General features: G+C 37.1%; 7 protein-coding genes across 7 annotated transcripts; 5 read left to right on the forward strand and 2 right to left on the reverse strand.

The window, feature by feature from the left end:
* The first annotated feature begins 235 nt into the window (after positions 1 to 235).
* LOC104727688 (uncharacterized) lies at positions 236 to 1,467 on the forward strand. The gene has a single exon (XM_010446796.3). It carries the CDS (start codon positions 638 to 640, stop codon positions 1,250 to 1,252), a length of 615 nt encoding a protein of 204 aa, XP_010445098.1. The 5' UTR covers positions 236 to 637; the 3' UTR covers positions 1,253 to 1,467.
* On the reverse strand, positions 1,404 to 2,910 carry LOC104727597 (multiple organellar RNA editing factor 3, mitochondrial). The gene is made up of 4 exons (XM_010446718.3): positions 2,323 to 2,910; positions 2,123 to 2,220; positions 1,835 to 1,900; positions 1,404 to 1,742 (listed from the first exon to the last, which is right to left on the reverse strand). Exons 1-4 carry the CDS (start codon positions 2,688 to 2,690, stop codon positions 1,549 to 1,551), a joined length of 726 nt encoding a protein of 241 aa, XP_010445020.1. The 5' UTR covers positions 2,691 to 2,910; the 3' UTR covers positions 1,404 to 1,548.
* LOC104727777 (putative acyl-CoA dehydrogenase IBR3) lies at positions 2,883 to 7,882 on the forward strand. The gene is made up of 17 exons (XM_010446877.3): positions 2,883 to 3,563; positions 3,667 to 3,801; positions 4,060 to 4,200; positions 4,309 to 4,440; positions 4,553 to 4,738; positions 4,841 to 4,918; positions 4,999 to 5,118; positions 5,223 to 5,321; positions 5,403 to 5,520; positions 5,635 to 5,876; positions 5,956 to 6,153; positions 6,239 to 6,381; positions 6,554 to 6,638; positions 6,776 to 6,985; positions 7,081 to 7,233; positions 7,311 to 7,415; positions 7,507 to 7,882. The coding sequence occupies exons 1-17, from the start codon at positions 3,429 to 3,431 to the stop codon at positions 7,699 to 7,701; spliced, it is 2,475 nt and encodes an 824-aa protein (XP_010445179.2). The 5' UTR covers positions 2,883 to 3,428; the 3' UTR covers positions 7,702 to 7,882.
* A 304-nt stretch (positions 7,883 to 8,186) lies between these two features.
* Positions 8,187 to 10,596, forward strand: LOC104727861 (putative pectinesterase/pectinesterase inhibitor 23). Its single transcript, XM_010446946.3, has 3 exons — positions 8,187 to 9,119; positions 9,197 to 9,577; positions 9,673 to 10,596. The coding sequence occupies exons 1-3, from the start codon at positions 8,483 to 8,485 to the stop codon at positions 10,359 to 10,361; spliced, it is 1,707 nt and encodes a 568-aa protein (XP_010445248.1). The 5' UTR covers positions 8,187 to 8,482; the 3' UTR covers positions 10,362 to 10,596.
* A 492-nt stretch (positions 10,597 to 11,088) lies between these two features.
* LOC104727935 (uncharacterized) lies at positions 11,089 to 12,259 on the forward strand. The gene is made up of 2 exons (XM_010447009.3): positions 11,089 to 11,439; positions 11,626 to 12,259. Exons 1-2 carry the CDS (start codon positions 11,353 to 11,355, stop codon positions 12,088 to 12,090), a joined length of 552 nt encoding a protein of 183 aa, XP_010445311.1. The 5' UTR covers positions 11,089 to 11,352; the 3' UTR covers positions 12,091 to 12,259.
* Positions 12,260 to 12,502: 243 nt separating this feature from the next.
* LOC104728014 (lipoamide acyltransferase component of branched-chain alpha-keto acid dehydrogenase complex, mitochondrial) lies at positions 12,503 to 15,254 on the reverse strand. Its single transcript, XM_010447082.3, has 7 exons — positions 14,796 to 15,254; positions 14,434 to 14,580; positions 14,186 to 14,311; positions 13,585 to 13,934; positions 13,257 to 13,504; positions 12,851 to 13,167; positions 12,503 to 12,753 (listed from the first exon to the last, which is right to left on the reverse strand). The coding sequence occupies exons 1-7, from the start codon at positions 14,943 to 14,945 to the stop codon at positions 12,640 to 12,642; spliced, it is 1,452 nt and encodes a 483-aa protein (XP_010445384.1). The 5' UTR covers positions 14,946 to 15,254; the 3' UTR covers positions 12,503 to 12,639.
* A 3,671-nt stretch (positions 15,255 to 18,925) lies between these two features.
* Positions 18,926 to 23,805, forward strand: LOC104728084 (peroxisomal fatty acid beta-oxidation multifunctional protein MFP2). The gene is made up of 18 exons (XM_087470994.1): positions 18,926 to 19,390; positions 19,577 to 19,648; positions 19,741 to 19,806; positions 19,915 to 19,971; positions 20,070 to 20,137; positions 20,258 to 20,339; positions 20,599 to 20,654; positions 20,738 to 21,040; positions 21,143 to 21,229; positions 21,363 to 21,537; positions 21,612 to 21,733; positions 21,832 to 21,995; positions 22,100 to 22,354; positions 22,435 to 22,556; positions 22,638 to 22,759; positions 22,860 to 23,008; positions 23,106 to 23,244; positions 23,496 to 23,805. Exons 1-18 carry the CDS (start codon positions 19,288 to 19,290, stop codon positions 23,529 to 23,531), a joined length of 2,178 nt encoding a protein of 725 aa, XP_087327120.1. The 5' UTR covers positions 18,926 to 19,287; the 3' UTR covers positions 23,532 to 23,805.
* The last annotated feature ends 675 nt before the right edge of the window (positions 23,806 to 24,480 follow it).

Raw genomic sequence — 24,480 nt, forward strand, 5'->3', positions numbered from 1 at the left:
TTCGATTCGTTTCAAAGGAGACATATTGCGTACTTTAGCCACACCAAGTCATTGAGATTTACATGCTGTGGCATAGAACTTCGTGATTAGAAAAAAATATTCTAAAAGAATTATAACTAGACCATATACCAACATTCATTTTATGTGTTTTTTTTTCTGGAGAAGGCATAACGAACAAACTTGTAAGAACTATTAGAACGTGTAAAAAATGCCATCAAAAAATGGTGTAAAAAACTAAGTAGAAAATTCTCTTGAGATATGAAATAAGATGGACATCTGCATGCTCGTTATTGCCTTTTTGACCCATACTTCCCTAATATTCATGAATAGAACCCGCACATTGCTTTTTAGAATCACATAACACACACAGCTTTGGGCTTTCACGTTTTAATGGACAGGACCGGACCCCTTCTTGCGTGCTACTCACGTGCGAATACACCAAGACACGTGGCTTCTCTATTCAACGCGCAAATCGATTACGTGTCGGATTTATCCGCCTCCATCGGATCCGAATCAGGTCCCCGTATATATCTCCGTCATTACCCGAATTTGCCGGCAAGGTTGCAATAATCCCTAATCCAAAAAAAACCTGTTTCGTGGATTTGGGGATCCTCGTCGTGGATTGTTTTAGATCGTCATGGAGTTCTCTTTAGTCGCCGATACACTCACAGTTTGTACGGCTAAGCAAGGTATCGCGTTCGCGTTTGGCAAATCTCTCCTTCAAAGGTTGGATTTGGCCAATCACCTTTCTTTCGCCGATTCCGCCGTCGATCATCAATCTCCCGGTGGTGGAATCGTTCAAGCATCGGCGATTATCTTTCCCGTTGATGCAATCGCTCCTCCACCGTTCAGATCTAGCTCTTACAAGACCATCCGCCGGATCCGTAAAAAGCGACGGACGAGGCGAGTTTCGTTTGGCGGTGATGGAGACGACGGAGGTGATTTTAGTCGTTTTCTGTTAGATGGTGATTTCGGTGGTAACGACGGTCCATTCGGATTTGGAGGCGGAGGTAACGATGGAGGGGGGAAAGGATGGAACTACGGCGGCGGCGGCGGCGGTGGTTTCGGAAGTGAGAATTGGGACGAGTCTTCGTTTCCGTCTTGGACGGATCCGGCAATGGAGTTCGTGTACGAAGTGATTTGCTGGATCGCGTTGTCTAATTGTGTGCACTTCGCCTTCAAGAGGATAGTGAGGATCGTGACCGACGGTGAAAGGGAGAAGTTGAACATCACATTATCTCCTGTGTGCTGACAAATTCGTGTGATTCCTGCTTTGGTTTAAGATTCTTAATCTCAGTTCCAACTATATCATATGATCTCTCTTGTGTGTATATATTATTTATTATATACATTGTACATATATTTTTAATTTCAATTCACCTTTGAGTTTGTATAGTCATTCATTAGAGACAAGAATGATGATATGATTGATCGCTTCTATGGATAAATTGAAAAATCTCTTACAAAGCTGGCATGTAATAACACCATATTCCTTATAAACTCCATAACAGACGCATAGTTTGTTCATGTCAACAAGGTTTTATTATATTAAGCCCTGGGCTTGTTGAACTCTCCTGGAGTTGCTGGAGCTTGATGATGACCCATAGATGGCTCTCTCCTCTCCACTTGCATTGTCTCACGGCGCCTATCATACCTTGGCCTAGACCGGTTCCTAGTCTGGCGCTGTTCTGTGAACCTATACTGTGGTCTGGGTATGACCTTTCCTTCAATGTACAAGTCACCTAGACATCAGAGTCAAAGCCAGGATGGTTTCAGTAAGAATCATATCTCATATCCCAAGTATTCAGAAGAAATCCAAAAAACGTTACATTACCTCCATAGTCTTTGTTTGGTACATCGAGGTATGAATCCGGCAGGACCCAAAGAACACCAGGCAGTCCTAATGAATCACAACTCTGGATCAGATTTCTGACTTGTAAATAGTAAATACGCTCTCATGATCGTACTGGGACATACAATAACTGAGATATCAAATGATCAAAGAGAAGTTGCCTCCTAGCAGCGAAACCAATTGAACAGACCAAAACCAAAATATAGATACCCTTTTACATTTCACAGCATAACATAAGTAAGACTTAAACCCGTTACTGAAAAATGGTACCTTTGACTTTGCAAGAAAGCTCTTCAGAGATCAAAGCACCAAAGCCAGTGTAGGTCGAAGTGCAAACAGAGTAGATCTTCTTCTTTGCCTCTTCCTCGCTGTCAAACCATAACCCACAAAAACGCAGATCCATCATCAAATGATCAAACGAATTGGGAAGAATTTTGAACAAAAAAATTGAAAGGAATGAGAGAACTTGCCTGCCAAGGACGGAAGTTAAGGTATTGACATAAGCATTGATCATCTCTTCTTCAGTGGGTTTAGGATCAGTGAACTCCATGACGATGAGCCAGTGCTCGTAATCGCAACCATCGAGAAGAATCGTCTCCTTAGGCGGACGGTTGCTCCAATTCGGCGAAGGATCGTTCAGGGGAGAGTATCCGGACCCGGATGTCTTGAGTCGGGTCGAGATGTAACACGGGCCAAGTCCGGTTCGGGATGATGAAACCTTTTCAAGCAGAGGCAAAGCGAATCGAGAACGAGAAGAGAGCGTAGAGAAAGAAGAAGAAGTAGAAGAAGAGAGGGTTTTGTTTAGGAGAGTCGCTAATGAGCGCCGTGTAAGAGCCATCGCCGGTGAGGGTTTCGGTTTATGTTGTGTATCTTTCTTTCTTCTTCTCTTCAGTCTTTTCTTTTTCAGATGCTTCGAGTTCGAGAGAACTTTATGGGCTAAGTGGGCCTTGATTCTATGTTTTTAATAATGGGCTTTTGAATTTTAAAATGTCAGCTGTATCAAGCCCTTCGAAGTTTCCAATTATAGCTTGACCAAAATTGTTGTTCATCAACCTCGCAAGTTCTTTTTTTTTTTTTCAGAAGTCTTTTTGTAGATGAATAAACGTATTCATTTTGTATAAGCTTTCTTAGTGTGAATATGACTTCCTAAGTCAAAATCCAAAATTTTAATTTGAGTTGGCTAACTATATCTCTAAACTTTTTCCTACTTATATTGGGTTACTATTTTATCTTTGTTTTTTTTTTTGGTTTTTTAGCTGCATATATAAATCACGATAACATAATAACAAGTTAACAACGATGATTATCGAAATCAAATAAACAAATCGAGAAATAAGACAAATATAGAATTAGGATATCTCCTAAAACCAGAAAAAGTAGATAAATAATATTAGATAGGTAAAAAACTATATTAAAAAATTATCCAAAGGATTCCGTAAATGGAATTGGTTTGTATCAATGCGTGTATTTGTGTTAGAGGAGAGAGCTAATTCTTGTGCATGAATAATCATAATCTCTTGGATTTGGGTTTTGTTGCACAACTCTGAGGAGGATAGAGAGGAGTGAAGAAGGAAACATGGGAAGCAGCACGGGCGATCTTGTGACACGTGTCCAATCAGCTCATCGGTTCGATCACGATGCTTTGTTTCGTTTCGCCGCCGACAACGTCTCCGGTTTTCCGACAAGCCCATCCCATTTCAAAGTCTCACAGGTAAAAAAAACTGTCCTAATCGCCGTTGATCTTTTGTGGGGTTCTCCGGTAAGAAAGAAAGAAACTTTATCTGAAATTTTTGTCTTTTTTTTTGTGTGAACAGTTCGGACATGGGCAGTCGAATCCCACGTTTCTGATCGAGGTTGGCTCAGAGAGTTCCTTGAAACGATACGTTTTGAGGAAGAAGCCTCCTGGGAAGCTCCTTCAATCTGCTCATGCTGTTGAAAGGGAGTTTCAGGTTTCAATTCTTCAACTCTGTCAAAAAAAATCCCCAATCATGTCAATTTGTATTTCGAATTTTGGGTGGTGATTTTGATTCTACTACTCGATTTTTGAAGAAGATGAAATTTTTGTTTTGTAGTACTCGTTTGAACTGTTTCTGAATCATTGTAACTATTCGTGATGCTGCTTATAATTTGTAGATTACGGACGGTATGCAGGAATAAAGGTAGATGCTTTTTCGCTTAATACTTACTTTTGATGGTGGGATTTGTAGGTGCTTCGGGCTTTAGGTGAACATACACAGGTTCCTGTTCCTAAAGTCTTCTGCTTATGCACTGACCCTACTGTGATTGGGACTGCCTTTTACATTATGGAGTTTATGGAAGGACGTATCTTCATAGACCCCAAGTTGCCGGTAAGATTTTTTGTTATGCGAATGCGGCTGTCTGATTTTCTAGCTTGAGATGTGAGTCATCGTGATATGAAAACGTTAGTTGTGTGTGTTTCATTGATTTTCACTTAGAATGTAGCACCTGAAAGGAGAAGTGCGCTCTATCGTGCAACTGCCAAAGCCTTAGCATCTCTTCACTCTGCTGATGTGGATGCCATTGGTCTTGAGAACTATGGTCGGCGAGGCAATTACTGCAAAAGACAGGTTTGTTCTTTTTAACCTGTGGCTGGTGAATTTCGACATCATTACGCACTAGTTTGTTTTTCTCTTAAATCTCTTGATAAGGTTTTTTTTCTTCCGGATATCTCCATTTCAGATGGATAGGTGGTTCAAACAATATTTGGCTTCAACTAGTGAAGGTAAACCTGAAAGGAATCCAAAGATGTTTCAGCTTGTTGATTGGTTGCGCAAAAGCACCCCCGCGGAAGATTCAACAGGTGCAACATCAGGCCTTGCCCACGGAGACTTCCGCATTGACAATCTTGTGTTTCATCCTTCTGAGGTCAAAATACTTTCAAGCTCCTTTTTTTTTTTTTCTTTTTTTCCTTCTCTTCTTATCCTTGGATAGTCTCGGAGACCTTGCTGAAATTTCCTTAAGCTGCAGGATCGAGTTATTGGAATAATTGACTGGGAATTGTCCACGGTTGGGAACCAAATGTGTGATGTTGCATACAGCTGTATGGTAATTCTTGTTCTTATCTTGTACTCACAAAGCAGTTTTATTTGCTTCTTGCTCTGATATACAGCTCATGTTGTTGGCAGCATTACATTGTGAATGTTCAGCTTGATAACGAGCACGTTAGTGAAGGTCTTGAAACTGCTGGACTACCGGAAGGAATGCTTTCAATGCCAGAATTTCTCTTAGAGTACTGTTCTGCATCGGTAAGTCTTGTGTAGCCTTGAAAAGGTACCAAGCCAGCGTTCCTTGTAAATTGCTATATTTTTCAAATTTTGATTGTTGTGATAAATTGGCAAATGAACTTTAGGGAAAACCATGGCCTGCTGCAAACTGGAAGTTCTACGTAGCGTTCTCTATGTTTCGGGCTGCTTCTATCTACACGGGGGTGTACAACAGATGGTTAATGGTATTGTCTGGGAATATTTTTCTATTCTAAGATTTTGTGCTTTGCAGTTGTAGAGCCATTGACATTGTGCTGATCATGCAGGGGAATGCTTCTGCCGGTGAACGAGCTCGAAATACAGGAACTCAAGCTAATGAGCTTATAGAGTCTGCCTTGGGTTATATTGCACGTGACAATGTGCTTCCAGAACACCCTCCATCTGGTGATTGACCTCTTTGAAATTCAAGTTTACTAAGGATGACTGTTTATTTTACATTTCTTATATAGGATATACTGTAATTTGATCGCTACTCTACTTTCCTCGTTTGTGATGCAGTTCAAAGAGACATGTCCCCGTCATATGAAAGCCTTGTAGATGGAAGCGGGAGATTCATCCCTAACAGAAAAGTATTGGAGTTAAGGCATAAGTTGATCAAGTTTATGGAAACTCACATTTACCCAATGGAAAACGAGTTCTCCAAACTTGCCCAATCAGATAAGAGATGGACCATTCACCCCGAGGAGGAAAAGCTAAAGGAAATGGCAAAGAGAGAAGGCCTATGGAACTTATTTGTTCCTGTATGCATCTTTTCTCTACTGATCTCTTATTGATTTTATCCTGAGTGAGACTGTACTCATGGATTCTTGGTTCTTGCAGGTAGATAGTGCTGCTAGAGCTAGAAGAGAACTGACAGCTACCGAGAATAAACATAATCTCTCGGGCAAGTATTTTGATCAATTGTTTGGTGAGGGCCTCACGAACCTGGAGTATGGTTACCTTTGTGAGATCATGGGTCGTTCTGTTTGGGCTCCACAGGTGTTTAATTGTGGTGCACCAGATACTGGAAACATGGAGGTATAAAAGACTAATTTTGTTTACGGGTCCAGGTGTTGTCTCATTGCTTGTTACTTGTATCTATATAATCTGTACTATCTTGTAGGTGATACTGCGGTATGGAAACAAAGAACAAATTTCTGAATGGCTTATTCCGTTACTTGAGGGGAAAATTCGTTCTGGCTTTGCTATGACTGAGCCACAAGTTGCATCTTCTGATGCAACCAATATTGAGTGCTCTATTCGAAGGTAGGGGAATTGCTTCGATTCTCTTCATGTTGGAATCTATTTTCATTCGAATTCTCACTAAAAAAAACGAAAGAGTATGAATGCTATGTCATCTTCAATTTCTCTACTGGCGATTTCTATAACTGAGACTGAATCCACATTAGTCTTATAGCTATTTCTGTTGTTGATACAGACAAGGTGATTCATACGTCATTAATGGCACAAAATGGTGGACAAGTGGAGCCATGGATCCCAGGTGCAGAGTCCTTATTCTCATGGTTAGTTTTCTTTCCTTGTTCCTTTTTCTCTCTAAATTTATGTATTTATCTATCTATTTATATATAGACACACACACGCATGAATGTATTTGTTCTATCTGCTAGTTAGTCAAAGAGATTATATCTGTGTTGTACAGGGTAAAACTGATTTCAACGCCCCAAAACATAAGCAGCAGTCTATGATATTAGTGGATATGCGAACTCCAGGTATACGTGTGAAGAGGCCTCTCACAGTGTTTGGTTTTGATGACGCACCTCACGGACATGCTGAAATTTCTTTTGAAAATGTGATTGTCCCGGCAAAGAACATTCTCCTTGGAGAAGGCCGTGGATTCGAGATTGCTCAGGTAATACTAAAATTGATACACAGATTCAGGGCTTACAGTAACAGAGAGAGTATTGATTGTATTTATCAGGTCGCTTGCTTTGTTTGTTATATCAGGGTAGGTTAGGCCCTGGAAGATTGCACCATTGCATGAGACTGATAGGTGCAGCAGAGCGTGGGATGGAGCTAATGGCCCAGAGAGCTCTTAGTAGGAAAACTTTTGGGAAGTTCATTGCACAGCATGGTTCTTTTGTCTCTGATCTTGCAAAGGTAAACGACACTGTGTATTTTAATCACCCAAATGCTTCCTTATGAGTTCTTCTTATATGAGTGGTTGTATGATACAGTTGAGGGTAGAGCTGGAAGGAACTCGATTGTTGGTTCTTGAAGCTGCTGATCATCTCGATAAGTTTGGAAACAAAAAAGCTAGAGGAATTCTCGCAATGGCCAAGGTAAAAACCGTAATAATCTTTGTAATTTTTTGTTTATGTCAGAAATCGACCAAAGTAGATCGTTAAGAAGCAAAATCATTTTGGTACTCAGGTTGCAGCTCCAAACATGGCATTGAAGGTATTGGACACGGCAATACAAGTTCATGGAGCAGCTGGAGTATCCTCGGATACAGTTTTAGCACATCTGTGGGCTACTGCTAGAACACTGAGAATTGCTGATGGACCTGATGAGGTTCATCTTGGGACCATTGGCAAGTTAGAACTACAGAGAGCTTCAAAGCTTTAGAGTTTTTACAGATCTGCGAATTGGTTCTTAGAATAAGAATCAGATGAGTTTATACATCATATAATAAAGCTGTTATTAGGCCTTTTTATTAAATCTGAATAAGTTTATACAAGATCTTCTCATCTGTTTCATATTGTTTATACTTTTTTTTTTTATAGGAACATATTGTTTATACTTAAAATGATGATTTGCATTGTGACATTCCACATCAAAAGGAACTTAACCCTTATGAGATTCTTCTCATGCGTCGTTACTGCTACTTTTACTCTTGACCTCTAAATCAATTTCCCCAATTAGTAAGAAATCAATCGAATCACAGATTTTCTAAAAAATCTTCAAGATTTATCTTTAACATATATCACTTCAGCCAACAAATTCATGACTCCAAGACCATACTATTTAGGTCATAGGCTATCATAAAAGGGGGAAATTTTAATTTTTAGACAAGACAATATTACTAAAGACAGAAAATGTAACATAGCCTCATGTCTGTTCCTGGAACCCCAGGAATAGCATTACAACTCTTCTCTATATTATCCCCCATCGATCTTTCAATCCATTTGTTCTAAAGCATATACCAAAACACCAAAACCTCCCCTTCCCCCTAAAAAACACAAAAAATTCAGAGCTAGAAGGGGCCTTATATAGCCACAGATACAGGCCCCATCTGCTCCATTTTTAACACGTCTAGAAAAAACATATTAAAAGAGTAAGAAAAAAAAAAAACTTGAAAACTACAGCAAATTCCTTCTTGGACGTGTAATTACAGGAAACAGAAAAAATGGGTTTTGATGGTGATAAGAAAAAGAAATGCATCATCGCCGGTAGTGTTTCCGGTTTGTTAGTCATCATGGTTGTCTCAGTAGCCGTTGTAACGTCTAAGCACTCACCAAAAGCCGATGAAAATCAGATCAAGAAAACCACCAAAGCAGTTCAAGCAGTATGTGCACCAACTGACTTTAAAGAAACTTGTGTTAACAGCTTAATGAGCGCTTCTCCCAAATCCACTGAGCCTATCGACCTCATCAAACTCGGCTTCGACGTCACTATCAAGTCCATCAACGAAGGCCTTAAAAAAGCCTCAGAAGACGTTAAAGCCAAGGCTAGCAAAGACCCAGAAGCAAAGGGTGCTTTTGAGCTGTGTGAGAAGGTGATGGTTGATGCTATCGAGGACTTGAAGAAGTGTATGGATCATGGATTCTCGGTTGATAAGATTGATTCCTTTGTTGAGGATCTACTGGTTTGGCTAAGTGGCTCCATCGCATTCCAGCAAACATGTATGGACTCCTTTGAGGAAATTAAGTCCGATCTTATGCAGGAAATGCGACACATCTTCAAAACAACAAAAGAGCTTAGTAGCAATAGCCTTGCCATGGTTACTAGCATGTCCACCCTTCTCCCGAACTCCAACGCCACAGGTACCTTTCAATCAATTCACAAAAGATACCACCACTCAAAATCAATCATAATCAAATAATGTGATTCTTGATAACAGGTTCAACCGGAGGTTTTGCAAACTACGCTAGAAAGCTTCTATCGGCAGAAGATGGTATCCCAACATGGGTTGGACCAGAGGCACGACGGCTCATGGCAGCACAAGGTGGAGGACCAGGACCAGTGAAGGCTAATGCAGTGGTGGCTCAAGACGGAAGTGGACAGTTCAAGACTATAGCCGAAGCTCTAAATGCTGTGCCTAAAGGAAACACAGTGCCATACGTCATCCACATCAAACAAGGTATCTACAAGGAAAAAGTTATGGTCACCAGGAAAATGCCATACGTCACTTTCATCGGCGATGGACAAACCAAGACGGTTATCACCGGTAATCTCAATTACGGTATCGGCAAGGTCAAGACCTTCCTAACAGCCCCACTAAGTAAGTTTCAATTCTCCACCACTGTCTCTCAAAAAATCCACAAAAAAAAAAAAAATAGGGATTCTAATTAATTAGGATTTACCAAAATTTCGCAGCAATCGAAGGCGACCACTTCACAATGAAGAACATCGGAGTCGAGAACACAGCTGGACCAGAAGGAGGACAAGCGGTGGCGTTAAGAGTGTCGGCTGATTACGCCGTGTTCCACAGCTGTCAATTCGACGGGCACCAAGACACCTTATACGTTCACTCTCACCGGCACTTCTTCCGTGAGTGCACAGTCTCCGGCACCGTAGATTTCATTTTCGGAGACGCCAAATGCATCCTCCAGAACTGTAAAATCGTCGTACGAAAACCTAAGAAAGGTCAATCGTGTATGGTGACCGCTCAGGGACGAACCGACGTCCGTGAATCAACCGGATTGGTGCTCCATAACTGCCACATAACTGGGGATCCGGCGTATATTCCGGTGAAATCGGTGAGCAAGTCTTACCTAGGAAGGCCGTGGAAGCAGTTCTCGAGGACGATCATCATGAAGACGATGATCGACGACGTCATCGACCCGGCGGGATGGCTTGCTTGGAGTGGAGATTTTGCGCTCAAGACGCTATACTACGCCGAGCATTTGAATACTGGGCCTGGGTCCAATCAGGCCCAAAGAGTTAAATGGCCCGGAATTAGGAAACTAACTCCCCAAGATGCTCTTTTATACACTGGGGACAGGTTCTTAGGTGGCAATACTTGGATCCCACAAACACAAGTTCCCTATACCCCCAACATGTAGGAGATTCAAATGTGTAAAGAAGATCACCTCCACCAATAATCTCTCAAATAGGTCATTATACTCTTATTTGGTCCCTAAATTTTTGGTTAAATGGGTTTCTCATTTGAGAGATTTATACTCTTAAGAGACTCTCTCTCTCTAGTGACACTTGCCATTATACAAGTGTTTCAATTCTTTTGTCAAATTCAAATTTAATTGTATTATAAATATAAATATAAGTATACTGTTAAGAGTCTGCAGTTGCTGCAGTTATATATTTTGAAAATTAAAACGTTGACTGAGCTGTGCGCGTGCGTTATGGTGGAGATTCACGCTATGCTTCATGCTTATGCACATGTATGTATGACGCGTCGTTCGAGATCCAAGATTGTGGCTTTGAACGGTGGAAACAATAACATTCCTCGCTTCGGGAAATTAAAAAGGAACCACGACTTTGTAGCGTACGATGCAGTAATTAGTAAAGTACTATTTGAAGTTATTTTTTTTTAGCATTGTGACTTTGTAATAAGAATAGTTACTTATTAGTAGTAGTATTAAATTAGTATTGAATTTTTTAATTTTAGGTTGGTACTATAAAATGATATGATTGACTTTTCTTTTACTTTGAAAATGAAATGTTGATCATCGTTTAAAAAAAAACAAAGGATAGAAAAAAAGAAACTGACAATGAAATGAAAAGGAAAAATAATGATATTGTACTGACTAAAAAAAGAGATGATTTAATAACATGTATGGCCTTTTATGAAAGGTAAAATTAGAAAGAAAAAAAACTACACAGGAAAGAAGAAAGCAAGAGTTGTTTGGAAAATGACACAATAGACGACTCCCTCGTTGCATTGAATTTGAGTGAACCCCACACTCTCTCCCAACGGCCATCTCTTTCTATCCATCCTTTCCCTTCACAAACTCTTTCATCCATTTCTCCGCCATTAATTAAAGAGCATATCAAAGCTCCGGAGCACTCCAACGTTTTAGCTAGGAAAACAGAAAAATGTCAAGCATTTCCCCAATATTCCCCATCTCTGATTCTCAACATTTCAGCGACTATGGTTTCGATCCTCAACTCCACTACTTTCAGGTATTTTTTCACTATGGTTTTTGGTTCGTTTTTTGGACTAACAAAATCAAATCTCGAAAGCTTCTTTTTTTTTTTTTTGGTTTGCGCTACGACATTCGGGTTCGACTCTGTTTCTGAATATATTTGCTCTGTTAAGAGATCCTGTTTTTTTTTTTTTTTTTTAAATGGTTTGTGGTGGTTGAAAAGGTTATGGAAGAAGCGAGGAAGCATAAGAGAGAAACGTCGGCAAAGTCCTCCATAAACGGTATTCAATTCAAGATCCAGAAACCCATTTCGAAAGATGACCCGACCCGGTCCACATTGCACAGCAACAAGAGGAAGAAACGGTGCTGGTGGAAAAAAGCTCTCCCCTTCTTCAAATGGCGGAAATCGCCAGTCTCCACCTTGAGCGAAGACCGTAGTAGTAGAGCTAGGAACTTTCGCACCGTAACCAGGTCGATGTCGATGTCTGGTCCGATTTACGCAACAGAGAGTCTGAGCGGGTCGAGCACACCGTACCGTACGACGACGACAAACAGACATTCTTCAGGACATATAGCGGGAACATTAACGACGGCGAGGGCGATCCCATATCTGAGTTTACGAGAGCTTAACATGGAGCAGCCACAGAGGATCTCTATCTGCTCTTCCCCCATTTACTTGGTCACGTAAAAAAAGTTATTACTTTTTGCTTTTAATCTTTTGTTTTACAACTGGTGAAAGCTGCAAAAGTTTCATCTTATCTCTTTTTAACAAAACAAAAAAAAAAAAATTCATCTCTCTCACGTGAATCAATGTATGGATTATATAGATTTATTGCCTACTTGTTTGTATTTTCAAATCGTGATGGTGGAAAGTGACTGGAACCGGTAAGGGTGGATATTCTTTTGTCTTGTACGACTCCTCTTACAAAGCATTAAAACCTTTGGAAAGCGAACGGTTTAGTACACTGTTTCGAACGTTGATCCTTAACGCGCCTCCTTATTAGATATAGATACATTTTCATTATTTTTCAAACTGTTCCTTGAAGACTTTTTTTACCAATTAATTAAGCTAAGCTAGTGTGTTGATCGCTGTGGAGGTATTTTAGATATGACTTTTATTATTTTTGTTTAGTTTACAGGTCACAGCACACAGGTCATGATCTTATTCGAAGATGATCATACAATTGTGTCATTCATCATTAATGATTCACAAATAAACATGAACCTCTTTCCTTCTTTATCTCATTTGAAGAATCAGCAACTCTGGTTTCTCTATGTACTCTTTCCACTGGCAGCAAAACCGAGCTACTGTTGCTCCATCTAGTACTCTATGATCCGCAGCAATGTTAACCTGAATCATAAACCGGCCGATTCATAATCAGAGACTTTTGGTTACTGAAAACAGTTCTTGTAACTGAGATATGGTGAACAAGATAAAAAGCTTTTACCATCATTATTGATGCAGGATATACAGTTCCTTCTTCTGAGAATTTTGGAACTTTCTCGATCCTTCCAAGAGCGATGATTGCAACTTCCGGTAAGTTTAGAAGAGGGGATCCGAATTTCCCACCTATTGCTCCAATGTTACTCAGAGTTATGGTTCCACCCGTTACATCCTCGGGGTTAAGTTTGTTGTTTGTCGCCAAATGTTGTAACCGTGACAGCTCTTTGGTTATCTCTAGCAGAGATAATGACTGAACATTCTTTATATTAGGAACAACAAGGCCATGTTCAGTGGCCATTGCAACTCCAATGTTATGTGAACCTGCAATAAACCAATAATAATATATCTTTATCTATAATCCAAGGATATCGAGCTCAAAAATCAAAACGCCAAATAAGAAGTTCCTATACCTTTGAGAATGATCTCGAGAGATTCTGCGTTGAAGCAACTATTCACTAAGGGATATTTGGCTAGAGCCATTGACAGTGACTTGATTAAAGTAGGAAGAAAAGTGTGTTTGATGGTGGAATCTGTATTGTTCTCTTTGAAGAACTGCTTAAGCTCCACAAGTGCGTCGCAGTTTATCTCTTCAACGAAATGAAAATGCGGTACACTTGTAGCCATAGTCATTGTCTTGACCATTGCTCGGTTGAATCCCCTGAGAATAATGAAAACTTCAGGGGTTAATATAGACACAGGATGAGAGTTGATTTAGCATGATAGGAGCTGTAGGCGTACCTTAGAGGAATTGTTTTATCTTCAAAGTTACTCGCTATAGTGGAACCCGAGTCTTCTCCTACAACAGGATGCGCAGAAGAAACTGAATCTGTTACGAATCCTTTCTGGTCACCAAATCTAAGAACATCCTCTTTCAAAACCCTCCCATCTTTACCAGTTCCAGTTATAAGATTGATATCTATGCCAAGATCTTTTGCAAGATTACGAACAGCAGGTGTTGAAAGAGCTCCAACAACATTGTCTGTTTTCTGCTTTGAACCTCCCGGAATTACAATTTCTGGACTATCAGCGGTTACTAGAAGAGCATCCTGCGCGTCTTCAACTGCCAGCCTAACCAGAGTCTCTCCAACCTTGCATCAATAGATTTTGCCACATATTAGTACTTGTGATGATAGTAAAACATCTGATATCTGATCTTTAAGAAGCTTTTTTAACATATAAAACATTAACATGTCAAAGTCGTTTAGCTGATAATCCACCATCACTTAGGTTCAAAGTTAGAATGAGTGTGACATACTTGATCTTAGTGTCTGATACGTAGGTACTACGTACATTCCAGAAAGAAAGCATTGAATTTTGTTTCATGTTGTGAAGCTCTAACCTTAATAATGTCACCTGGAGAATGTGAAACGAGAGCCACTTTCCCCTTAAAGCGACTGGTTATCTCTATTGTTGCTTTATCGCTCTGAACTTCACAGAGTGGCTGAAACTCTTCAATAAGATCTCCCTGCAAAAAAAAATGCAAACACACAAAAATGTCTGATTCATAACGCTTGTTTAGAACGAAACAGAACAATATATAAAAGAAAAAAAAAGAAAGAAACTTTGAGCGGAGAAACCAAGAGAGACCTCTTTCACAAACCACTTGAGAAGCTCACATTCAGCAATACCTTCCCCAGTTTGAGCAAGTGGCACATCAATTAGCCCTGCATTCGAATCTATGGCCATGGCTTCGTTCGAATACCAGCTTCTACTTCCTCCAAACCATTTCATCAACTACGAAAAAAACATAACAAACTTGTTTTTGATTTTTTTTTTGTTTGGTCCAAAAATTACCATAATAAATCCAAACATTCTTAGCAAACGAGTTTTTTCTCAAAGTTTCCAACTTCTAAGTCCCTATTAATTTATACTTTAGCTAATGTCAGGGTGAATCCAGAAGAACAATCATACCTCAAGAATAAGAAAATTGGTGTAAAGAAGAAACTTACAGTGGGAGGGTGAACAGAGAATGGGCGCGACGCCGGAGAAGAAGACGACTGAGAATGAAACTCCGGAACCCGAAACGGCGGAGCGCAGACAGAAGACGAGCTGAATGGGCGGAGAAACCGATGGCTCCGCCAGATCCGTCGCGCGATCATCGTTGTTAACGGTTGGTCTCTCTTTGGTAAAAAAGAAAAAAAGAAGAAGGAGAAATAGATAAAGACAGATGAACGAACTGGTGAGAGATTGTCTCCAAGAAGAACTTAAAAAGATTACGTACGGTGTTCTCTTTTGTTTCTCTGTTTGAAAATCGGATTAAGACTAAAATGTACTGGTCTATTATTTACAGTATTGCCCTACTATTCGGCATTAAATTAGTGCAAAAGAAAAAGAAAAACACAAAAGTATCGGATTGGTTTATCTGTGCCACATCAGCAATTACTCGAAGAGGATCAACGGTACACGCGTATCCTCATGTACATATCAGTCATCATCCTTTATATAGTAAAACCTCTATAAATTAATAATATTGGACCAAGACATTTTATTAATTTATAGTGATATTAATTTATAGTATAAATTAATAATTATTAATTTATAAATATATTTTTAATAGTTTAACTTTTAAAAATTATGAATTGAAACAATTTTACCAATAATTTCGAATATTCAAAATTTTATGATATTGGAATTGAATTTGTAATATTTAGAAAACATTATTAACAATAAATTACAAATACAATAGACAAATTCACTTATACACATGACATACATAAAATTAAATTTATGAATAATAATATAAATTGTTGTATTTTAATAGTCAATCAAACTATCAAAATGTAAATGATAGATATCTAAAAATTGAAAACTTAAAAAAAATGTAGCTATATTTATGACATGTTACAAAATATTTTCTATAATTATAGTTTAAAAATACAACATAACAGTTGTTTGTAGATATTAGCTTTAGAAAAAACAGATATTATCTTTTTTTTTCTTTACATACATTATATATATATGTAAATTTATATAATTATTAATTTATGATTTTATTAGGACTATATTTTACATGGGAATTTCAAAAAAAATAGTATCTTATTATCTTATCGAATTTTGATATTTTTTACACTGACCTGACTTGAGACTGATAAATTTTTTAATTTATAGTAGTTATTAATTTATAAAGTATTAATTTATAGAGATTTTACTGTAATAAGAAAGTGGTAGAAGAATGACCAAACAAGTTATAGAGATTCCAATGTGAGGCTAATCAAAAATTCATCCCAAGATCTCTGAAAGAAGTGAGCTACCATACCAACCAACCGAAAAACTCACGTTTTTTTTTTTTTTTTTTTTTTTTTCTCTTTTGAGTTTTGCCAACCCTACTTTCTTTAACTTGTCTTCGAGTTTCGACCTTGGAAAAATATTATACTCGCCGACCAAATCCATCATTTTTATAGTCAAAGTCTTAAAGTTGAGCCGTTTTACTACTGTTATGGTTAATTGTGTGAAAGCTGATCCAATACCTCTCTATCTAGTCTCTCTACCAGTCATGGATTGTTTTTTCACCGAGCAATACATGGGAATTAAATATTAAAATAAGGTACAATATGGTTTGAAGTATTGTCTAAAGCTTTTAATTACATTTTTTTGTTTGTGAAGCTTATACATGATGGCGCAAGCTTATAAATAATAGATTTAGCATGATCGATCGAATATATCAGAAAGATCCCAAAAAAAGAAAAGAAAAATTAAATCAAAAATAGCAAAAAAAAAAAGTACAACACTTGTTTACTTTTTTTAACGCTTTCATTCAAATATAAGATATTCCAAAAAGAAAAAAGTTTAGACAAAAAAATGGGCATGTTGCATCAGTTAATTTGTGTCAAATAAAAAAATAATTTAAATTTGAATTACTTTTTTATGAATGATACAAAAAATAAAATTTAACATCAATTCAAACAACTGATGTCATCAGTAATCTAATTTACATCAAATCAGTATAATTGATATAAATTTATATTAATTTGCATCACTTTAAATTATTGATACAAAATATAATTTTACATCACTTAAACAATCGATATAATTTATAATTTATACTAACATTACTTTAAAAAATTGATACAAATATACATCAATAAAAAGTGATGCTAATTATATGATTTTGCATCGATTGTAAAAACAAAAGTAGCTATTTACTTGTTTTATATCGATTAAACGATCTGAAGTTATTTACTCTTAATTTGTATCAATTAAGAAATTTGACACTAATAAAACCAACATGCATAATCATTAACAAATAAAATGAATATAAATATACATATCTATCTATTAACGTATTAATTTTAAATTTTTTCCAGTTTTTTAACTCTAGTTAAATATCTAGTTACTTCCTAGGTTTTTTTTAATTACAATATAATTTATATATATATATACTCTTTCAACCGTACTGTTTGATTTGGCAATAAATAAAAAAAAATAATTACAACCTTAAATCTTTATAATTTTTATTAAAAATGGTTTAAGGTTTCTAAATAAAGTTAAAACAAACGATTTTTTTCTGTTGTAAGTTTACGCCAATTTCGACAGAAAAAAAAACTCAATTTCGAATTTTGTTTATAGCTCATGTATATCCTCAATTTCCATTTTAGGAAAAGTGAAAAATATTCTTTTAAACAAGTAATATAAGTTTGAAATATTTTACCACAAAATAAAAATGGCATTTTCCTTCTATATAGAAAATTAACTAATTAACTCATTCCTCTTTTTTAGGGATCCTCAATATTTTCTTCTTCAACCTCACGTTCACTTACTTTATAACTGTTAGTTTTTCTCCATCTCATGCTCTTTTTATTTTTTGGGAGGTTTTTATTTTCTCAATTTCTTCAATAAATCTACATATGTTGAGGCTTCAGTTCTATTTATCTCAAAGGTTGTGATTACACTCATTCTCATATTTTGCTTTGTTATGAGTTTTTTTTTTGACAACCTTTGTTATGAGTTTTTTGTTTATGTTCTAATCATGAGTTTGTGAACAGTGAGGAGATTAATATGTATGTACTCCTACATGGTTTGGGAAAAGATAATATGTAAAGGTATTCTTATACTTTCAAATAATTTTTCTATATCAAACAATATTCAAGAGATATAATCCGCTAAATTTTTTTTGTAGGATGAAGATATTTCCAAGCACCATGATAATTCAAATGATCCTTTGCCAGAGCCAACTTATAATTAGTCTACATGTAAAAATAGCAAAGTACAGAAGAAACCCCTTTTCAAGGTGAAGGATTAATGTCCCAAAGACAATGTAAATGAAGCAAAATGAAGCAAGATGTGATTCATAGTAGGGGAAGGAATCATCCTCGATTATAATCTTAGATCATATCATTAGTTTTTTTTGTAAAGGGTGATGATGATGTATATTACTAGGTTTGAATAAGATTTGATTTACTAATGGTGATGTATTAGTAAAGGTTTTAATATATTTTTATTGAGATTTTAATAGATATTTTAAACGATTTTTGCTATACAAAATATAATGATTTAAAAAATTGATTTACTAAAACATATTTTTAATTAATCAAATAAAATAGTAATACGAAAATTATATTTAAAAAATTGTAAATATCATAATTATTAGAAATCAATTATAAAAATTGGCATTAATTATAACATCATTATTTTCAATTGATACAAAAATTTAACATCAATTACAATAATTGCTACAAATACTAATATCACTTGTACTAATTGATACAAATTTAAAAACATTTATAATAAATGATACAAAACTTAACATCATTTTTTTACAAATGATACATATTAACATCAATAAAAATAACTGATGCAAATATTTTTAAAACTGATGCAAATTATTTGCATCGCCAAATAATAAATCAGTTTTATAAATGATGTAAACTTATTTGCATCAATTATACATGATGCAAATATATAAAATAAGTGATGTAATACAACCTTTTTTTTTTTGTAGTGAATAACAAAGCAAAAGCTTGTTTTGATTAGATATTATATTATTTCGAATGAATTTTTTATTTAAAGCTGTAAATCTATACACGGTCGTTTAATTACAAGTCCGTGGTACACAATTAAGATCCGCCAAGTTAGGTTTGTCACAGGACTATGACACAAAAAAAAAAAACACACACACATACATATTTTAGTAAAGAATCCGCAGATTTGAACATAACAAATACTGTATATTTCGTTCTTAATTCGTGATTAATCTTATACTATAATAAGTGAATAAGGAAAAAAAAAAAAAAACACTTATCGAAAACATTATCAAAGTACCGTTACGTTGAGGAGTGTGCCACTGGTACTACTACCATATTATTAACCAGACAGACGTCATCCATCATCTCCTTACCCAATTTATATATCCGATTTCTCACGTCTCCTCTCTTTTTAATAATTCCAAAGCGTTTTTATTTTATATTTGACTCGCAATCTCTCTCAAACGAAGCTCGAAGAAAAATGGATTCACGAACCAAGGGGAAGACGGTGATGGAAGTTGGTGGCGATGGCGTTGCCGTCATCACACTCATCAATCCTCCTGTCAATTCCCTCTCTTTCGACGGTACTCCTCTCAGATTTATTCCGTTAATTTTTATCCTTTGATTTTGATGTCATCATCATCAGATTTCTTCTAGGTCAATTTCGTTTTATATGGTTTCGATTGATCTCCGAAATTGCAATTCAGCTTTCCGGATCGAACTTAAATGATCTGATTATGTGGAATCCTGTGTGTCTGCTTAATTTACAGTGCTATACAACCTCAAAAGTAACTACGAGGAGGCCTTGAGCAGGAATGATGTTAAAGCTATTGTTATTACGGGTGTGTTTTTCGAGATCATGCCTCTTCTTCCACGCTTAAAATGTGAATTTTACTATGCAAATTTTGGAGATGATCTGATACATATGGTACAGGTGCAAAGGGGAAGTTCTCTGGTGGCTTTGATATATCTGGTTTTGGTGAAATTCAGAAGGGGACTAGTATGTTTACACACTCTCTTGTTTGTTGTTTATCTTTGGTGATTTTTACTTTCTTTTTATGTATTTGATGTACTAGGTAGTAATGTTTGCTTCTGTTTTTTTGCGCAGGGAAAGAGCCAAAGGTTGGATACATATCCATCGACATCATCACCGACTTGCTTGAAGGTTATTATCTGTCTATGTACCTACTTAATTGATTTTGATGTAGTGGGGTTTTCTGATTATGTGTTTCCTGAGGGATCGATTTATTTCTTTGGATTTAGCTGCTAGGAAGCCTTCTGTTGCTGCCATTGATGGGCTAGCCTTGGGTGGAGGGTTAGAACTTTCTATGGTACGAGTTTCTATGCTAATCCACTAGCTTCCTGGATAATCATCTCGTGAATGTTGAACCTGTTGATCTTTTTTCGTATTGAGAATGGGTGGTGATGCAGTTGTATGATTCTCTTTGTAGGCTTGCCATGCAAGGATATCAACTCCCGGTGCACAGTTAGGTTTGCCCGAGCTGCAACTCGGTGTTATTCCTGGGTTTGGAGGTAGATATTCAATTTTTTTCCATTGTCAAGTCCCTAATGTTTGCCTTTCCGCGGTGTACTATTTTTATGATATAGGAGGCAGATCTTATAACTCTTAATGAACCATCATATGTTTTTAAAAAGTGGGAAGTCAAAACATTTTTGATGCACACTGTGCTTTGAGGACGGGAAAAGGATCTTTATTACATGTTTTTTATAAAATGAATCAAGTCGCGTTCGTTTTTATTTTTCCTAATTATGGTCCTTTGAATTGACACAGGAACGCAGCGTCTTCCGCGTCTTGTTGGTCTCACAAAAGCCCTTGAAATGATTTTGGTACGTAGGTGCCTTTATTTCAATAATAGTGTTAGTCTGCTTTAGTTAAAATGTAACGACATTTCTTTTTTTGAAACATGTAGACATCTAAGCCAGTTAGAGCTGAGGAAGGTCATTCCTTGGGTCTTATTGATGCTGTGGTGCCATCTGCCGAGTTATTAACCACTGCTCGTCGTTGGGCCCTTGACATAGTTGAGAGGAGAAAACCATGGATTTCTAGCCTGTTAAAGACTGACAAGTTACCTCCTCTTGGAGAGGCAAGGGAGATACTGAAGTTTGCCAGAGGACAGACACGCAAACAAGCCCCGAATATGAAACACCCCTTAATGTGCCTTGACGCTCTTGAAACGGGTATTGTTTCTGGTCCAAGGGCTGGTTTAGAAAAGGTATATTATCTATCTTTCAATTGCTCTGTTACATGTTCTATTTGACCTTTTCTCCCCCAGACTATTGACCCGTACGAGTTTTCACCACATTGTTACGTACAGGAGGCTGAAGTCGGTTCTCAAGTGATTAGCCTTGATACCACCAAAGGCTTGATCCACGTATTCTTTTCTCAGAGAGGAACTGTAAAGGTTAGTGTTTATGCAGTCATGTAATTTGGACATAGGTACCATAATGCGTCTATTTGTCTTCTTTAAAAGATGTTAACTAATAGCATGAAAGCTTTCCCTCTTTCTGATATCTTCCAATCTATCGTATGGGCAGGTTCCTGGAGTTACTGATCGTGGGTTGATGCCTCGGAAGATAAAGAAGGTAGCCATAATTGGAGGCGGGTTAATGGGGTCTGGAATTGCCACCGCATTGATCCTAAGTAGCTATCCAGTGATTCTCAAGGAGGTGAATGAGAAGTTCCTGGAGGCGGGAATTGGCAGAGTTAAAGGTGGGACTGGATTATTGTATTGCTATTTAATGAACTAGAATAGCTTGATCTGACGAATTTCATAATTTGATCAGCTAATCTCCAGAGTCGTGTAAGGAAAGGAAGCATGTCTAAGGAAAAGTTTGAGAAAACCATGTCTCTCCTTAAGGGTTCTCTTGATTATGAGAGCTTTAGGGATGTGGACATGGTCATTGAGGTAATAATGAACAAAACCAAGCTGAAGTTGTTTTTATTGGGTTATATGATATAAGTGATTTGATTTTTTATGATGTCTTTTTTTTGTGGCTTGAACAGGCTGTTATTGAAAACATATCTTTGAAGCAACAAATTTTTGCTGATCTGGAGAAGTACTGTCCTCAGCATTGTATCCTCGCTAGCAACACGTCTACCATTGACTTGAACAAAATTGGGGAGCGGACTAAGTCTCAGGATAGAATTGTTGGAGCTCATTTTTTCAGGTGACTACATATCCTTTGGAGTTTAGATGAATTTCAGGAAATTTTTTATGCCCAGAGTGGTTCTGCTCATTCTACACAAATCATGTGTATTCTTCCTCATGCAGTCCAGCACATGTCATGCCACTACTTGAAATAGTTCGGACCAATCATACCTCTGCCCAAGTAATTGTTGACCTGTTAGATGTTGGGAAGAAGATTAAGAAAACACCAGTCGTGGTGGGAAACTGCACAGGGTTTGCAGTGAATAGAATGTTCTTCCCTTACACACAGGCAGCTATGTTCCTGGTTGAGCGTGGAGCAGATCCATATCTAATCGACAGTGCAGTCAGCAAGTTTGGGATGCCAATGGGTCCCTTCAGGTATATATCACATTGTAAAGCTCCATGTCATTCACATGCACCATCTTTTAACTATTTTTGTTACTTATCTGAACGAGCAGATTGTGTGACCTGGTTGGATTTGGTGTGGCGATTGCAACTGCAACACAATTCATTGAGAACTTCCCAGAACGGACATACAAATCAATGATTATCCCACTTATGCAAGAGGACAAGAGAGCTGGTATGTGTGATACGAGAGCTAGCTAATGTTTATCGATTCAACATTTCTTCTAAATTATATGGTATTTCCTGTTGAATTCAGGTGAAGCCACTCGTAAAGGTTTCTATCTGTATGACGATAAGCGCAAGGCTAAACCTGATCCTGAGTTAAAGAAATATATCGAAAAGGCAAGGAGCATATCTGGAGGAAATGTTGACCCTAAGGTATCTATCTCTGTCCAAAAATCAAGTAAAGTTCGTCTTTTGAGTTTGAGAGGATCTTGCTGTTCTTTTTCTCACCCTGACTGGTTGTTGTGTAATGCAGTTGGTGAAACTGTCGGAGAAGGAAATAATTGAAATGACGTTTTTCCCAGTAGTAAATGAGGCGTGCAGGGTTTTTGCTGAAGGTATTGCAGTCAAAGCAGCAGACCTTGACATTGCTGCCATAATGGGAATGGGTTTTCCACCATACAGGTCAGTGTTTTCATCAAATAAATGTTGCAACTCTGAGATCATTATTAAATTCTCTTTTGCCCATTTTGGTTTCAAATCTAAATCTCTTGTGGAACAGAGGAGGTATCATGTTCTGGGCTGATTCCATAGGATCGAAATACATTTACTCGAGGCTAGATGAGTGGTCGAAGACTTATGGTGATTTCTTCAAGCCTTGTGCTTTTTTGGCTGAAAGGGGATCTAAAGGAGCTCCTCTGGTGAGTATTTCTTTGCTCTTCTTCCTTTCTTTATTTGGCTCGTATTTTTCAGTGTTGTGCGCTTGTCTATGGAGCAGTTGTTTTAAATACAATCTATATGAGCTTGGTTTATATTACATGACCATTCCTTAATTAAGTCGATTAGTGACAAGACTATTTATCTAATCTTGTCCAATTTAGCTCCTCATAGTTGAATTGAATCGATTGTGTAAGTCAGATTCTTATTTGTTACAATTCCATTTGTGTTGCAGAGCGCTCCCGTGGAGCAAGCGAGATCGCGGTTGTAAGGTCACCGTTTCAATGGAGCCGCTTCTGCATTACTGCATCTACTCTGTGTTTTCTTTATGTCCACATTTACTTAGCCGGAAAAGTTGGGATATTGTGGCCACAGAAGCCGCCTTTAAAATAAAGTCTCATCTCAGGCAGATGAAATCTGGGAGAAAGTTAGGGATTAAGTTGGAGAAACAAATAAGATTTACTTATGTTGTGCTTGGTCAGATACATTTTGTTAAAGTTCTATGATTAATTATTGATAAATGTCATATGACACTGTTAAAATAAGTTAGTGAAACTTGTGAGGATAACAAAGAAGCAATTCGTAATAACTAAAAAATGACAGAATTGGAGAAAGATAAGACACAAGACAAAGACAATGTATTCAAGATTAGAAAAGACACGAATTATCAAATTTTGGACCACTTTTTGTTTTTCTCTACGGCTCTCTCCTTATCGGTACGTCACATCTCCGTATATCAACTTCATTTTTCTACTTGAAATTCAGTGAAAAACATTTTGGTCTATCGATTCGGTCATATTGATTTTTCATATGTGCATTCTCAAGGATCTGGTTTTCATATCTATAAACAGATCTATGATAAATGGATATATAATGAATTATCTAATCTATATCGTGCAAAAAGGTGGAGTTTCCGAGTTCGTTTACGAATAGTGTGATCCAGTTAAATTAGCTACGTTTGCTTACTTACTTAAAGGTAATAGGTTATGGACCTTTTCCTAGATTTTGACGAGTATTAGGAACGATCCATCCATAATTAACACAAATGATAAAATGCTTTCACATTCACATAAAATAGCACTCACTCTGTTTTGGGAATTTAGTAGTATCTTTTATATTAATAATATAAATCGAATACAAAAAAAAGAAAGAAAAAGAGAGGAAAATACAGTAAGTTTGTTAATAGTAAATGATTTTGTTTGCATGGTTGGGGGCCCTAT

The sequence above is a fragment of the Camelina sativa genome, chromosome 1 (genome assembly GCF_030686135.1).
Source record: "Camelina sativa cultivar CO46 ecotype springtype chromosome 1, ASM3068613v1".
NCBI lineage: Eukaryota > Viridiplantae > Streptophyta > Magnoliopsida > Brassicales > Brassicaceae > Camelina > Camelina sativa.